Source organism: Temnothorax americanus, unplaced genomic scaffold (assembly GCF_048541705.1).
Source record: "Temnothorax americanus isolate GAGA-0224 unplaced genomic scaffold, ASM4854170v1 Scaffold5, whole genome shotgun sequence".
Classification (NCBI taxonomy): Eukaryota; Metazoa; Arthropoda; class Insecta; order Hymenoptera; family Formicidae; genus Temnothorax; species Temnothorax americanus.
In genome coordinates, this window is record NW_027509657.1 from 6,626,315 (window position 1) to 6,642,194 (window position 15,880).

At 46.8% G+C, this 15,880-nt stretch overlaps 1 protein-coding gene across 2 annotated transcripts in view; it reads right to left on the minus strand.

The window, feature by feature from the left end:
- Dad (Daughters against dpp) overlaps nucleotides 1–15,880 on the minus strand; it is a 53,984-nt gene that overhangs the window by 15,220 nt on the left and 22,884 nt on the right. Inside the window, exon 4 of one of the 2 annotated variants that reach the window (XM_077418040.1) lies at nucleotides 10,944–11,030. The exons of the other annotated variant lie outside the window; for it this stretch is intronic. Within the exon in view, the coding sequence (XP_077274166.1) occupies nucleotides 10,944–11,030 (87 nt within the window). The remainder of the gene's footprint in view (nucleotides 1–10,943; nucleotides 11,031–15,880) is intronic. 2 annotated transcript variants of the gene reach the window in all.

A 15,880-nucleotide genomic window follows, 5' to 3' on the forward strand; every position in this document is an offset into this window, starting at 1 on the left:
ACACGCACACGGGATACGTGTTGACGCTTTGTAATGGCAGAATAAAAGATGGCCCGACGCCAGTGAAGGCGCCACATACCAGGCGCCGCCTAACCACTCTTTTCCTCCGTCCTACTCTCGTGGTCCGTTCTCGCAGTCCGTCTCTCCTTCGCGGCTACCCGATCTCTCTCTCTCTTTCTCTCTTTCTCTCGCTCTCCCACCAGTGCACGTCCTTCTCCCACGACAGCTGTCTCTCCCTCTATCTTCATCTCGCTCCGCGCTTCTATCTTCGTCTCCTCGACTCGCCCCGCGACAGTCCAACCGTTCACTCGCTCGCTCTCCTCATCGGCAAACGCGCAATCTCTCTCTCTCTCTCTCTCTCATTCCCCGCTCTACCCCCGTTCAAGGCACACTTTCCCGTCTCCCTCGCGCTACCTTATCCTCCCCTTGCGCCGCGCTATTCCGCGATCCCGCGTCCACCCGTTCCTCTTTCTCTGTCTTCTTCTCTTTTTTTGACCAATTCTTTGACCCTATACAAATAGGGCCGCCTGCATACGTACACCGCGCGTGTATGCGCGGCGGAATGTGTGGGGGCTCGTACGCGAGTCGCGCGCGCGTATTTTGCACGCGTGTATACGTACACGCGTAACGATGGTGCATCTCTTTTTGTTTTTCTTTTTTGACCGGTTCGCCGAACGTCACACCCGCGGAGGGTCCCCCGATTTCTTCTCTTTCTCCAACCCCCTCTCCCTCCTCTTCCTTATCTCTCGCTCTCGCACGCTCGTTCGAGATACGCACATCGAAACTGCGTTCGATAATTTTGCAAGAGCGCTCCGGCGCACAGTGGCGTCGGCAGCACGAGGAAGTCGAGGAATTGCTCGCGGGATGAGAGAGAGAGAGAGAGAGAGAGAGAGAGAGAGAGAGACGGTCGCCAGGCGTTGGCGTGCGATTCGAAATGTATCGCTCGAATGTATTAAACTTTCGTTGAATGAAGTTGGGAATGCCACGGAGCACGCTACGTGCCAATTAAAACCGCGACATACGCTGATTTCCTCGTGGAACCGACCTTATCACCGTCGGATCAATTCTGCCTCTGTTCCTCTCTTCGTCCCTCTCTGATAAATTCTTCCCGGAACTAGAAACTCTTATTGGACATTGTTTTGCTAATATTCTCCAAGTTCGCCGACGGAGGAATCGCTTCCTCAGTCCTCTGTATATCCAAGAGTTTGATTATATTACCAATGATTTTCTGTTTCAGGGGAAAAAAGGGAGATATATGTGTCGTATAGTATCGTAGATAAATCAGTCGTCGGCGTGCCCCTTCGATGGAAAAGGAATGCCAGTTCGCGTAACGACTTTCGAGACGGCGAAAGTATGCGCTAGACTCTAGACAACACACACGCCGGAAGAAGCGCGTCTCGGGTTCCGCGGGTTTCTGACGCGATCCATCGATTCGGCGCGCAGCGAGTTCTCTCGTCGCGAATTCCGTTTTCCGCGTAAAAGCTCTCGCGAAAATCGCGGCAACCTAGTGCTCCTTACACGCTCAACGGCGATTAACATTCTCGCTTGGATTAATTATAGATTTGTCAAAGAACATACCGTTAAAAATTGTTGTCGAGTGACACTTCGCGCGAGTCTTTTCGAAGAAAAGCGGGAATTTAAAATCGATTAAAATAGCGAATAAAATAAAATCTATAAATTAGTTCGCGAGCTACTTAATTTTGATATCTTATTCCTAAAGCTCCCTCAGTTTTTTGACATGTTTTCGGTCTTCAGATTTCGCGTCGCGCTGCTGATTGTGAGCCGTGGAATTCTCGCGATTCGTAACGCGCGCGCACACTCGCGAGGCAAAACTATCGATCCCGGTTAAGCGGACATTTGTAGTGGAGTGTCGTTGCACCGACGGAATTTCTGCGAACGACCTTCATATTTTTTTTACATTCCACGCGTCTCGCGTGATGCACGGCATGCGCGTCGTAATCGCGCGTATCGCTCCGATCGACGAAAACAAAAGGGGTTTGTTCGGAGGCGGGCCTTCCATTAGAGTATTAGACGGAGTAAAGCCCCCCGACACGCCTAGAATCTCGATATTGCAGGGATTTCAAGATGCCAAAATTCGCCATTAAATTTATTTGTAAATAACTGTCGAAACATTAAATTTCAAAACCATTTTAATTTTCCAGAATTTATAAAAGTTTTTATTAAATACTGTTTTCCAGTTATATATATGAAGATTTATAATCTGAAACACAGGTCAGTTTCTCTTCTCGATAAAAGCATTCTCGAAAAAGATTCCGATTACAGTTCCAGGTATTATTGATGCGTTCACGCTATAATTTTACTTGTTATAAATTACATTATTTATCCTCTCTAAATAGTATTTCAGAATTCAGTTGAAATCTGATTGTTCTTTCGTAATTGTTCCATTTAATGAAATCAATTTTCACGCGATGATACAACGATGACGCGCGCTTCTTTTCGCGACGTATGTGTGTGCGTATATGTAAAAAACATGCAGGCAGTTGTTATTGCCTTTGATACCATTCCGATAAATCCATGAAACGCTATGCGGAACATCGAGAACCATTCTATAGCCGCAGATAGCGTCATCGAGTCATCGCCATGTAATAATCGTTCGACATCGTCAAACGGCAAGAATCACGGAGGATCGCTCGTCCGAGCCGCAAATTAATGCCGCGATAGCGATCTAACGCGTTAACGGGCATGTATGTGTGTGTGTAGACAGCCGCATAATAAAATAATAAAATCGCACGGTCCGTTAAATCGCCGCCGTCCGCTAAATCGTCGAGCAGCAGAAAGCGCGCGCAATAAATTCCTACGAGCGCGCGTCGTTCCTCTCTCGAAACTTTTATCTTCTATTAATAGTTACAAAACAAGTCGTGCGCGCGCGCGCGACCGCGATCCTTTAATCCTTTCGGCGCTGAACGGCCGAGGCGTAACTTATGGCAACGGTAGCTGAGCGCGTGCTTCTTGCGCGAGCGAACGCCTTTCTATCGATCGACAGGTTCGATATCGATAATCACGGAACACGTGTAACTTGACGATACGCGATAAAACTGCTGATATTTCAGCGTGTAATTTTTGGAAATTTCAGGAAACGCGTCGATATCGCCGAACGGATTTAAAGCTGATGCAGTTTCTCGCATTTTTGATCGTGCGGCACTTTTCCGCTCGGCGACGCTGGATATCACTTTCCGCGCGAGTGTATAATCGTATAAATAACATTGCAGATAAATAAGAAACGAGCAAGAGAAGCGCCAGCGAGTTTCGTGATGCGAGATGCTATGACTTATCTCCTCACGATTTATCATTTTCGCTTAAAAAATGGCAGATAGTGCTAAATGACTTAATCGTGACTCAGAACGTATCTATTAAGCGTACTGAACGACTTTAAAATCATATTTGCATTTTATTCATTCATCGCAAAAGACGACAATGTCTACTCATCGTAATCAAGATAGATAAAGTAGAGCAGATTTTAGAAATCGTTATTGACAAATGTATTCAAAATTATTGAGCGTTACTTTCTTAGCTGTTTACCTATTTATCTATATAATCAACTGCTTTTACTCATTTGCCTGCTTATATGAAAAGAAGTGTCAATTCGAGCTGCACAAAAACTAGTTGCTTTAGTCATAAGACGAAAGAGTTAAAGTACTATCGAACGCTCGACGACACGGATCGTCCGACTCGTCGCCGAGTCTCGTTCGAGCGGCAATTGATGCGCGTCTGAAATTACGACGGCAAAAAATCTGGGGCACATATAGCAAAATTGCTTGACGAATCATTAGCGAGCATAACAGTGTACATGCTCGCCGTTACACGAGACTTAATTCCCGAGTCTGTCTCCCCATTCCCGTGCTCCCCCTCTCGGTCTCTCTCTCTCTCTCTCTCTCTCTCTCTCTCTCTCTCTCTCTCTCTCTCTCTCTCTCTCTCTCTCTCGTGCACTGCTCTCTATTTTCCCTCCCCCGTCGCGCCACGATTGCTCTCGCAAACGTTCCTACTTGTTTTCTATATCTCTCCGCATTGCTTGCCTACAAACACGCGCCAGCGGAATGCAAACGCGGAACGCAAATGTTCCATCAGACACGCGTTGTCTTCCTGCACGCATAAAACTAACTCGTGAGAGAAGATCAGGAAAATTCCTTAATTCAGTTCAAGCTTTTTATAAACAAGGAAATTTTGTAAAATTTTTTAAAGCGCTACGTAAAGGAATAAAAAATAATAATTTGCGTTAAAGCCCTTAATAAAATAATTTTACATATTACGCGAAGCGACTCCAAGACATCCTTCGTCGCCGATATCCGTCCGAGTTCCCGGAAAACATCGTTGCCGCGATGCGAAATTAACTTAGTTTTTCCGGCCGTTTTCGTCGGTGACGCAAGCGCGCTCGCGGCTCACCGACGCAATTTCGCCTCGATCGCGCCTCGTAATATCAGAGGCTGCTGATTGAAACACTCGGCCGTGGCTCGATATAGAGGAGGAGACGCGAGAGCGGGCTTCTCGGAAGAGTATGCGAACTTTGACAGATGGCCTCGTTATACGTATCTTTCTCTCTCTCCCTCGAATGCTCCAAGGAACGCTTATTTCGTCGCCGGCGCGGCGGTCTCGGCGCGGTATAATTTAATTATTAATTTAACGACGACAAAGTAACGATCGCGCGGACAATGAGCGAGCCGATTATCTCAACGCGATAGTAGTGATAGACTCATAAACCGCGGGTCTACCGCGGGTTGTATTATAATTTACGCCGGTATTTATGCACTCGCGCATAGCGAGCCTTTTACACACGCAGAATGCGCTCGACAGTAGTGGTGATGAGTCTCCTCGTTACGGAGAGTTAAGCCTCTCGCAGAGGCGAACCGTCTCCGTCTTTCCTTCGCCCGCAGATGCGCGCGCGGGCGCGGTATATGCAAATTATTCCTCGAAGATGCTCGACGTAATTATATGTAGGTCAATAATATGTTATCGATATGCATCGCGATCACGCAGGCGACGATTATAAGCGCGCGGCGCGCGCGTCTCCGGGAACGGCGAATTACCGACGGTCCCCGAATTAAGGCCGCATAGCGAAACCGGCAAAACGCAGCGGACCTGCTGCCGGCTTCTCCGTTTTATTTTTCTTTCAACATATGGCAGTAGAAAAGACAACTTTGTACCGCTATCGGAACGTAATATTCAGTTAATTACTCTCGAGTAAATTAGCGAGATCTAACGGGTGATCCGAGCTTAAAGCGACCGCGATTGGGAAACGCGATTTGGAACTCGCGTTTACGCGAACGATGCCGCGGCTCGGATATACAGTTAACGAAGCGCGCTTCTGGATCTATTTTCGCTCGATCGAAAGATCGAGGCCGTCGACCCAAACGGATCTCACGAGACCCGAGAGAAAGAGAAGGAGAAAAAAGAAAGAGATAGCGAGAGGGAGACCGAACCGCTTCGCGAGTCGCGATATTTGCTCTCTCTCTCTCTCTCATTCCTCGCACTCGACTACGACGATGAGGACGATGACGACAACGAGGAGCAATCAATCCGTCATTTTATTAAGAGGCTTATTTCGCGACGCGATTTCATTCCCTCTCAAGTGGCCCGATCCAATTCGATTTCATGGCGTTCTCCACCACGCGTGTGCATGCCATGCGTCGTGTCGCTTAGCTCTTTTCCATTGACGGCCGGCTCGTGTGCGATCGTCCGTCGCCCTCGTATCTCGCTATACAGCGACACAGCGGCCGAAATCATCCTTTAACCCTTCATCGGTGGCACGCGCGAACGAAATTGCCGGCAAATAAGACGGAGAGAATCCGCAATTGCGACACCACTGCACAGATTCATCATTTCAAATATAAAGAGTGGCCTCCAAAAACAGTTCAACAGTTTATTTCGATCAAACATTCGTGAGAGTATAGTGGGAACGAAGAAAAAAAACAGGATAGACAAACGATAGAATTGTTTTGCGAATTTTCAGTAGAGCCATGATTGTTAAGTGAGGAAACGGTAAGTTAGATGAGTCACGTTAATTGCAAAGCTTAGAAATGATAGACCTCGCGACCGAAGCCGCTAATTGAAGCGCTTTAACTCGTCTACTTGTTTTCCCGCTTAACGAACCGTTAACTCTTAAAGCTAATGGCTGCGTAAAAAATTCTAGCCTCGCTCGTCACGACTTTTACCTTCTGAAAAGCGTATCATTATCATCGCGTAACGTTCGCTGCTCGCGAAACGTTATATCCAAGATGAACTCTTCAACGTGTTCAAGGATTGGAAAAGCCCCGTAACGTTTCATGCATGCACGTCGTCAACTTCTCGTGCGAGTTATATTTTGATCGCCGAAAGATCGTCGCCCGCATTTATTTACTCCCCAATGGTCGGGACAAATCTCTCCCCTTTAAAAACTTCGATCCGGCTTCTCCGCCAGACTGCGACGACCTTGATTCTGTCGCACGGGTGACGTACAAGATGCTGCTATTTTGAAACCGAAACGAAAACGCGCACAGTAACGGGTAATTTTGTCAAAAGTCCGTGGTTTGTTGTAACCTTATGCAATATACCGACTAATGCTGAAAAAAAGTAAGAAAACACTCTAAATTATTATATCTACAAAAAACGCTACAAGGTTACGGCATATATTTCATGTAAATGTAAATGAGAGTGTTCCATATTAATTAACTCGCGCAATAAAAAAAAATAGCTTGAAATAAATTTAAATGCTAATTTAATGTGGTAATTTCAGCCTTAACTGCCTAAAGAACTACTTGATTTTGGAAAGCGATTTAGCTTCTCCGGAAATTTGTCCGGGGGACAAACGTCGCACCGGCTGATTCAACACAGGAGCAGAAAGTTACGGGACACGCTGTATATTCACGCTTTTGTTCCCGAGAGCAAAAATCGACGACCTCGACGGGATCCCAATTCAGAAAAGTCGTTCCGGGATCCGATGAATGGAGCCGGCGTGCCGTCTGTTTACCTCGGCTATGTCGTTACCAAGGGATGGCGCCAGTCAATGTTCGCCCCATTCAGAAGGGATGCGGAGAAGGGTGTTCCGGACCGCCGGAGCGACGACGTCGCAGCGGAGAAGAGGAAACGGACGCGAGCAACCTGTTGCTCTCGCCGTACGCCGGGATATATCCACGTGCCTCTCCTTCGCACGCGGGGCACCACGGGCAGCACCTACGCGCAACATGTTGCAGCAATCCCCGAACCTACGACCGTAAAATATTCGCGCGCAACGGGATTATCGAGCTACACGCGCTCGAGTGTGCCGAGCCACGCCGCGCACACGTAGGTGCGTGGACAATTTATCGTCGTGTAAGCGTGGAAACTGAGCGCTTCGTGCGTGCGCGAATCGGGAAGGCAAGAGAGATAATTGACCATGCGGTAGCCGCGATTTTGCTCGGCGTTGACAATTTTTGTAAAAGACAATAGAATAGTTGAATATGAATAGGCGCGTGATGAAAATATGACGACAGTAATAACAATAGATATAATAATAATGTAGGAGTTACATGTATAGCGAGAGAGAGAGAGGGGGAGAGAAAGAGAGAGAGAGAGAGAGAGAGAGAGAGAGAGAGAGAGAGAGAAACGTAAATCTTATTTGTTTATATTAATATCACATGATATGTACCTATTAATTAAGCACACAGCAGTTGTTATAATGTATAAAAATTAAATATATTTATATAAATTAGAACACATTTTTATATATATATAAAGTTTTCATGTAAGCTTTTCATAAATCTTATTCAGAATTTCTCAGATATCGTTTCTAAGAATTATGAAACGTATTTGTGGAATTTAAGTATATTTCTAGAGTCAATCTTGGAAACTTACTGTCAGCAACAAGCATCTTCTTCGTCGGCGCGACTCTACGTAAGATTCTCGAGAGGCGAAACCGACGACGCATTTCGATCGATCGTCGGCCGAAGGCGGCACGACGACGGACGTCCAAAGCAAGCAGCCGAGAGAAGGAGCGAGAAAGAGAGAGAGAGAGAGAGAGAGAGAGAAAGAGAGAGAAAGACCTAGCGCCAAAATAAATCAATAAAATAGCAAACCAAGTCGAGCACGCGTAGGCGCATACACGTGCATACAACGTATAGACCGACATGTATGTGGATACGAGGAGCCGAGACGGGGCGAGACGAGGAGAGACGAGGAGAGCCGTGGCACGGCGCGACGAGTGAGGAGAGAGGAGAGAGAGAGAGAGAGAGAGCCGAAGCAGGCGAACGAGCTAGCGCGAGCGAGGTCGAGACACGCGGCAGCTGTCTGGCGCCAGGGGTCCCCCTGTTCCCTCAAACAGTCGCGCCGAATGCCACCCACCTTAGCCGACCGACCTATCGTGCCATTCTCAAACCTGCCTGCATCCCGGGAGCCGGCTTTCCTCTCTCCTTCCTTCCTCTACCCGCGTCACTGCGCGGCCTTCCTCTTCTTCCCCCTCATCCTGCATCGGCAAAGGCAGATGCAGCAGCCTGCGCGCCCGACGACGCACGGGGCACCGTTTGACGGATCGACGACGGATCCGCCGCCCGTATTCCGCGAAGTAGAAATTTCAGATCGACTGTTTGTTTGGATGATTGTTTGATAAACAAATTATTTTTACTGTCGAATTGTGTCGATGTAATGGTCAAAAATATATTTTCAGTCTTTTCATATAGATAATTTCTAAATTGCAATCGACGTGTTTTATCGCGGAATTTAAGTACGTGGAAAAAAAAAACTAAATAAAAATGGAGCCTGTGAACTGACAATCTTGGAGAAATTCGATGGTTGCGGCACCAGTTGGAAAATCCTGGATCGAATCACGATATTTCTGTTCTCTCCCGGAAGCAACGTTCTATATCTATAACTGGCTCAAATAAAAAGGCAACCGCGCGCGTGTTTATGATTCCGTGTCCATCCTCTTCGGTGCTCTAAACTTCACGTATGTCGCGTATTATATTGCCGGGCTTAACATCGTACGGATATATACGCGACATTCGCTAAGCCGACGAAAGTGCAATCGCGTCAGGATGATTCTCGTTTCCGGTAAATGGGCCCGCTGTGGCTGTGGCAACAGGTCGAACGTTCGTCTTTTTTAATGCGGCTATATGAAATCCCAGAAATTTCAGACCCTCGTCCGAGAAATGCTCGCACATTCTTTTACTTATACAAAAGATACCATGCCTATCATTTTTATGGTATTTTTATTTACAATCTCAATAATATTTAGTAACTTTGAAATGAAATAAAATGTAAAGTAAAATTAAAATGCCATGAATAAAAATTTGAAAAGGAACCAAGTAAAAAAAAGAGAATCAAGAGTAAAATAATTCGATAATGTAATTTAAAAGTTTGCACACGTAAAATGCAAAAGAATTAAACTCATGAATTTAAAAGATTTGTTTTTGAAGTTGACGCTTATAATACGAGTATAAACGACGTTCTCTCAATCCTAAATTGGACTGGAGTTGGGATAAACTGCGTTCTACGCTATTACTCTCGGATTAAATGCGTGAACACACGCGTCGTCTCTTATTCGCTCTTGTAAAATATCGCGAGACGCGCCGGACACAAATGTTTGACGTCGTTGGAGCAGCGGCCTTTGCATTGGCAAAGACGGATAGTAAAAGTAAAGACCTCGACGCGTGGGAGAAAAACTCGCCACTCTGTCGTCGCTAATATTACAATTAATTCGTTTTTCTTCAACGGTATGGGAATTCGCGATCAATCAAGAACGAACAAAATCGTCACACAAAGACTCGACCCTTCCGGATCAGATTACATCTTATGGTGAAACGTACAATCCGAATCTATCCATTAAAATATTCTTTTAAAATAAAATAAATTTCACTTATAAATAAATAGGTGTTGCAAATACATCCACATATTTGATCGTTATAACCAGTTTTCTAACAGGTATTTTTTCTTTTATTCCCGCAAACTATTTCCTTATCGCTAATACCATTCGTGCTTTCGATCTGTATCCCGAAAAAAAATTCGTATACTCAATCCGATGGCGTAACTGCAGAAAATTATTGAACGACGTTGCGGAGAAACGAGAGTATAATCGTCGTAGGCGAGTCGGCGGCGAGAGAGCAGAGCCGCGCGCTCACTTTCCCGCTTCTGGCCGCGGGGCCAAAAGCGTTTCAGGCGTTCCACGAAGCAGCAACGCGAGAGCGGCCCGAGAGCGGCCCGAAAAACGACGAGTCCGCGATCCGTGCGGTGCGTCATGCGTGAAAAGCTAATACGCGCGCGCGTCAGCCCCGTGGAACGTGCGTGCTAGGGAAATTTCTTCGACGACCGCCGGTCGACATTGTAAAACATCAACTGGTCCTCTCGAGGAAATCTTCGACGAGTCATTATTTTTCATACACGGCGTGTTATAAATTAAATATGCGACACATTTCTAGATTATATCATATTAGAAAGAAAGTGACTTTTTAGATAATATAATGTAGGACAAAAGAGAACCCTAATTCACTCTCAAATCTTAGCGCGCGCACGTGTGTGTGACACTTATATCCTACAAGTGTAAAATTAACTTGAATCGCGATTTATATACTCTCGCAACTCGCCGCGATTCGAAGGAGAAAAAAACTCGCCTAAAATTTAATTCTAAATTAAACTCGGCTCTTTTATTTTTCTCAGGTAGGGAAGCGAAGAAATGTACGGGAAGAAAACCGAAAAAAGTTAACCACCGCGCGAACGTAAACGTAGTCATCGATCATAGGCGTGGTCGAAGGCATCTCGGATCGACCGTATGGCTTAACGATATTGTTCGAAGATAAGAGAAAAAGAAAAGTTGTGTACGTGACACGGCGGAAAATGGATCGTCTTATTTTCCCAAAATCTCACGTCGGCCGAAACTTCAACGATCCATTATCGTTAAAACGACTCGACGAGACACCCCGTATATCTCTCGTCGTGGGGTCGGTGAACATATGGGGTACGTATAACCTTGAAGACATAGTTACCTTCTCCGTTGGTGGTAAGCGAGCCGGGAAGTGGCAGGGGCGTGCTGTTTCTGCACCGACGTTGATCCCCTTCGCTGGGCGCGCGATCTGAAAATAAACGGGCAACCCCTTGAGAAGCTGCTTTCCTCTCGCGCGAGACTCGTTCTTCCTCTCTCAATTCCTTTCCCCCATTTCCCCCCTCTCGTGCGCTCCTTTTTACGCTCTCGCACATGTTTCGCTTTATACCCAGAATAAAGAGAGAAAGAGAGACAGAAAGAGAGAGAGAGAGAGAGAGGCGTAATCATCGTTGTAGGTACTTGAGCAGAGGAAAAGAAAAGAAACTAACGTTAAAAAAAGTGTATATTTCGTGACGCGAGCACGATTTTGCAACGCGGTGCACCGTCGTGGCACAGCCAGCGTTCGTTATCGCGAGCGGATCGGTCGACGAGAATTTTCCGAGACTAGCGAAGAATTTCACGTTGCATATAAAAGGCTTATTGTCGGTAAACACCGGCAGCGAGGTTCCACGTAATTCCATATGACCATACGCGTCCGCGTCTCCCCGCGCGCGGCTAATTGACGTAATACCCGGTCTCGGATTTCTCCGCTTCAACAGAATAAATTCGATTCTCTCGGCGGGCGCGCAGGTGTGCGCGCGCGAGAGAGAGAGAGAGATGCGTTCGCCTCCGAGCTGCGTCGTGCCAAACGGGTGAAACGATTCGTCACCGCGTCTTATGCGGCGAAACGCACGCGCGCGCGCGCGCGGAGAGTGCATTTAAATCCGATAGCGAAATAAATCTCGATCCTTTCTTATTTACCGTCGAAGAAAGATAAACAGCACTTGCCACTCGATTCAACCTTTAGTGGTGGCTGCGCGTTAAAGCCGGCGTCGGCGATCAATGGCGTTGACCGTCCGCGAGAATTCACGATCGCTCGCGGAGCGAGAGGGCAATTAAGCGCGACAATTTCCGCGGGCCAGAAGAGACAGAGGCGGCCAAGGTAATCGCCAGACGCGTGATTCATAGTCCTCAAATGTCTCTTTCTTTTTCTTTCTCTCTCTCTCTCTGTCTTTCTTTCTCTTTCGCGGCGGCACAAAGAAGGTGACAGAATCGTCCAAAATAATTATTCGCTCGGGACTGATAATTTATTCGCGCGCACCGTGGCAAAAGTCTCGTATAACAAACAAAACAACTATAACTCGCCACAAAACAATGTTAATGTCTGTCCGTCTTTCTCGTAAATGGCCTACGAATGTCCGATTTTAATGTCTTTTGTCACTCATATATCTTTTTTTGTTATATTTCACGGTGATTCGTTTGTCTTTTAAAATTTATTACTTTATTAGAAAAATTATTTTATTGAACTTTTACGTAAATTTTTGTTTTGACAGAATTATACCGACGATACAATCTAATCGAGCAATATACGTTTCTGACTGTATTTAAAATTCAACGAAATAGATTTAACAAGATAAAGACAAACAGAGCTGAGAATAAAATGTTTCAACATAAAATATGGTTATGTTCTTAAATTATTACGCGTAGTATATTGCGTAGGAAAACATTTACGGTTAAATTACAAAAGGCTTTAGTCTCGACGACACGTGTTAACAGTTTTAGAGATAGACCATAGAAGGCCAGGAAGGTCCATTCACTAAAAGAGAAGATGACGTCAGAAGAACAAGTCGGATGAGAGGACGGTCGCATTCCTTTTGGATTCCAGAATCTCGTTCCTACGGGAGAAGCATTTCCTGCCGCGTCGCGCTCACAAGAACATTAGAGAAAGCGGCGAAGGCAAAGGCAAGGGAATGGGGCTTTTCAAGGATATCGCGAAGATAGAGGAGAGCCGTCTATTTTTAGGACGCAATTATTTAAAAATCCGCTGGCCTCGCCCCCGTCGCTGTCGCGCCCGCCGCGTCGAGAGAATTTCGCAGGAGAATTCTCCTCCTTCTCTCTCTCTCTCTCTCTCTCTCTCTCTCTCTCTCTCTCTCTCTCTCTCTCTCTCTCTCTCTTTCACCGAATCCTTGTCCTGTTTCCCACGCGAGAGGCTGTTGTTACATAAATAGAAACCGAAACTCGCTCGACGTTTTCTGATCAAATTATTATTATTTTCGCTCATCTCAACGAAAATTAATCTTAATGATATAACGCTTGATTACATAACGCACTTGACATTGATCAACAAAACAAATATATCAAAAAAATATTTTCGATAAATCTCGAAAATTTGTTCTGATTTTAACGCATGAAGATGATTCCAGATGATAATCTCCAAGGACTTGCCGAACGTAACGTACAACATATCGAACGTTCATTACTTCTCGCATATAAATTTTCCAAGTTTCTACGATTTTTCAGATTCGCCGCGACGACGCTGTGCAACGCGGCAAACAATCAGAGCACGCGGATGATTATCGGCGCAAATATTTATCCGGCCGATAAGGAGTAAATTGACACGCGAACCCGCGGTTTATTATACTCGGTCGACGTCCAACATCCAACCGCCGCAATGTCGGGTAAATACAATTTATTTACAAAGTAAGACCGAACGGGAGAGCTCGCGGCGCGATTTTGGCACGCGCGTCACTTCACAAAGGGAACGTAAATATAATTCCGCGAATTACGCGTGTCACCGTAAGCCGTTAAGTGCCGCGCGAATCTGCGAGATAGTGTCACCGCCGAGTTTGCAAAAATATATAGCCACGCGGAAGATTCGACCAGCGCGGCGGCGCGGCGCCACCGCGCCCGCTCGCTTCCAAGGTAAGCGGATTCGTGAATTATGGGCTTTGGCTTGGGAAGAGAGTCGCAAAAGAGAAAGAGAAAGACAAAGAGAGAGAGAAAGAGAGAGAGAGAGAGAGAGAGGGGAGGGAGAAAACGAGAGAAAAGAAATACCATGCGATGATATCTTTTCGTCTCCGACACCGTCGCGTCGGTGCGTTAAGTACACAAGTTTCACTCGGGTTTGTGAACCGTGTGAAGTGACCGAAAACGCTGTTACCGTGATTTCCGAGAATATAAAGCTCGATCTTAAACTTTAATTCACGTAACTTTTCCTTTCCGCGCGCGGATGACGTTTAAAACTTCCAAGTTTGCGATACCGCGAGTTTATCGTCGCAGCAGCGCGCGCGGATCGTCGCGGAGCTGGAATGTCGTGACATTGGGGAAAATGGGGAGAGACCGATCGCGCGCGCGCGACGTCACGCATTATAATGCGTCGCGGCGCACTCGCGAGATACCGAGCGGGCAAGCTGCATCGAATTAGGATCTCGCCGCGGCCGGCGGGATCTTCAAAAGCGGTATCTCGTCGGGCTCCTCCGATCCGGAAATCGGCGATGCCTGCCGCTCGGCGCTCTCGGGATCCGGTCGCAAACGCTGCCGGCGCGATCGGTACGGCGAAGGAGGCACCGGAATGCGAGAGAGCCACTCCCGCCGATCGCCGGCGACTCGTGGCGGTCGGTCGAGCGGAGACGAGAGGAGAACGAAAGGAGGATGGAGCGCTGAAAGGAGGATGATAGAGAGAGAGAGAGAGAGAGAGAAGAAGGTTTCGTCATACCGACTATACGCCGGCTCCTAGCCGATAACAGATTTCCCGGCGAATCTACGGTCGGCTCTTCTTCGTAAAGATCGACGATAAATCACGATCGGTCGCGATAAATTATAATCTTCGACATTCCAGTCGATGTTCCAGAGCGCAAGTCAAGTTTCGTCGAAGCGAGTGGAGGGAGTTTGCTCGAAAGTCGGGATATCGCATTATTTTAGAAAGAAAGGACTGATTGAAATAAACGCGCGGCAGAGAAAGCAAACAGCGACCGCGATAAACGAGGAAGAACGGAGAAGAAGCTCCAAAGATTGATAGAGAAAAGGGAGGAGGCGCGCAATGTGCGCGCTTGAGTTTGCTCTTTCGAGCGAAGCGGGCGGAACGGTGAAAGATAGAGGGAAAAATCGGGCGAGCGACGAGGAGCCAAGAGACACGAGGAAGGGAGACGAAGTTGATGGGAGAAAGAGAGAGAGAGAGAGAGAGAGAGAGAGAGAGAGAGAGAGAGAGAGAGAGAGAGAGAGAGAGAGAGAGAGAGAGAGAGAGAGAAGGACGGAAGAAAGGAGAGAAGGGATGTATTCAAGGACGTCGCGCGGCGAGTAGGCAAGCGTTAAAGCCGGGCGACAGGCGCCCACCGCCTCCGCTCTCCCCGGGATCTCGTCTCTCAGGTCTCGGGCCGCTTGGTCAGCGGCCCATCCTTTAACCCGGCGCTAACGTTGGCCCTATCTATACCTCCGTGCCCTTAACCTCTCCATGGGGATTATAGCGAGCGAGATTATCGGAACTCCTCCGTTCTTTCAAGGCTACGTACAAAAGTCGCCGTTCCATTAACGAAACAAGCTCGCACCACGGGAAGAGACCACTTAGGGGATGAGATGTCCCTTCGATCTTTTCGTCTCAATATTTCGTATCCCTCTCACAACGACTTGTTCCGTCGGTAAAATAACAAAGCCCAGCCCATTTTAAAACCGGTTATATGTTATATCGGCTATACCGCGTCGTACATTCTTTCAAGACAGGTGGACCGTTAATAAATGCACTTAGCCGCACTTTCTATGATTTCTTGCAGAGCTCTAGAGCTTCTGCGTTTATCTCCTTTTTTCTCAATCTGCGGATGTTAATTAATTATTTATTAATTCGGTTCATTTTCGATAGCGGACGATCAGTAGCCGAAAGCATAATGCTGGCGCAATCATTATGGGACAAAAATTGGATCTTAACCTGAGAGACGAATCGCAGGAGAGCAGGATTATAAAAACGTAAACCATGTAACGCGCGACATGCGTTTGTCCTCGCGCGTTTGAAAGGGACTGCGCGGCGCGTTGCGTCCTTCGTCGTATTCGTTGAAATTTGCGCAACCACACTCTGCGGAACTACACGGTGTGACACGGAGCAATAAGGGAGCACATAACGTGCGAAAATGA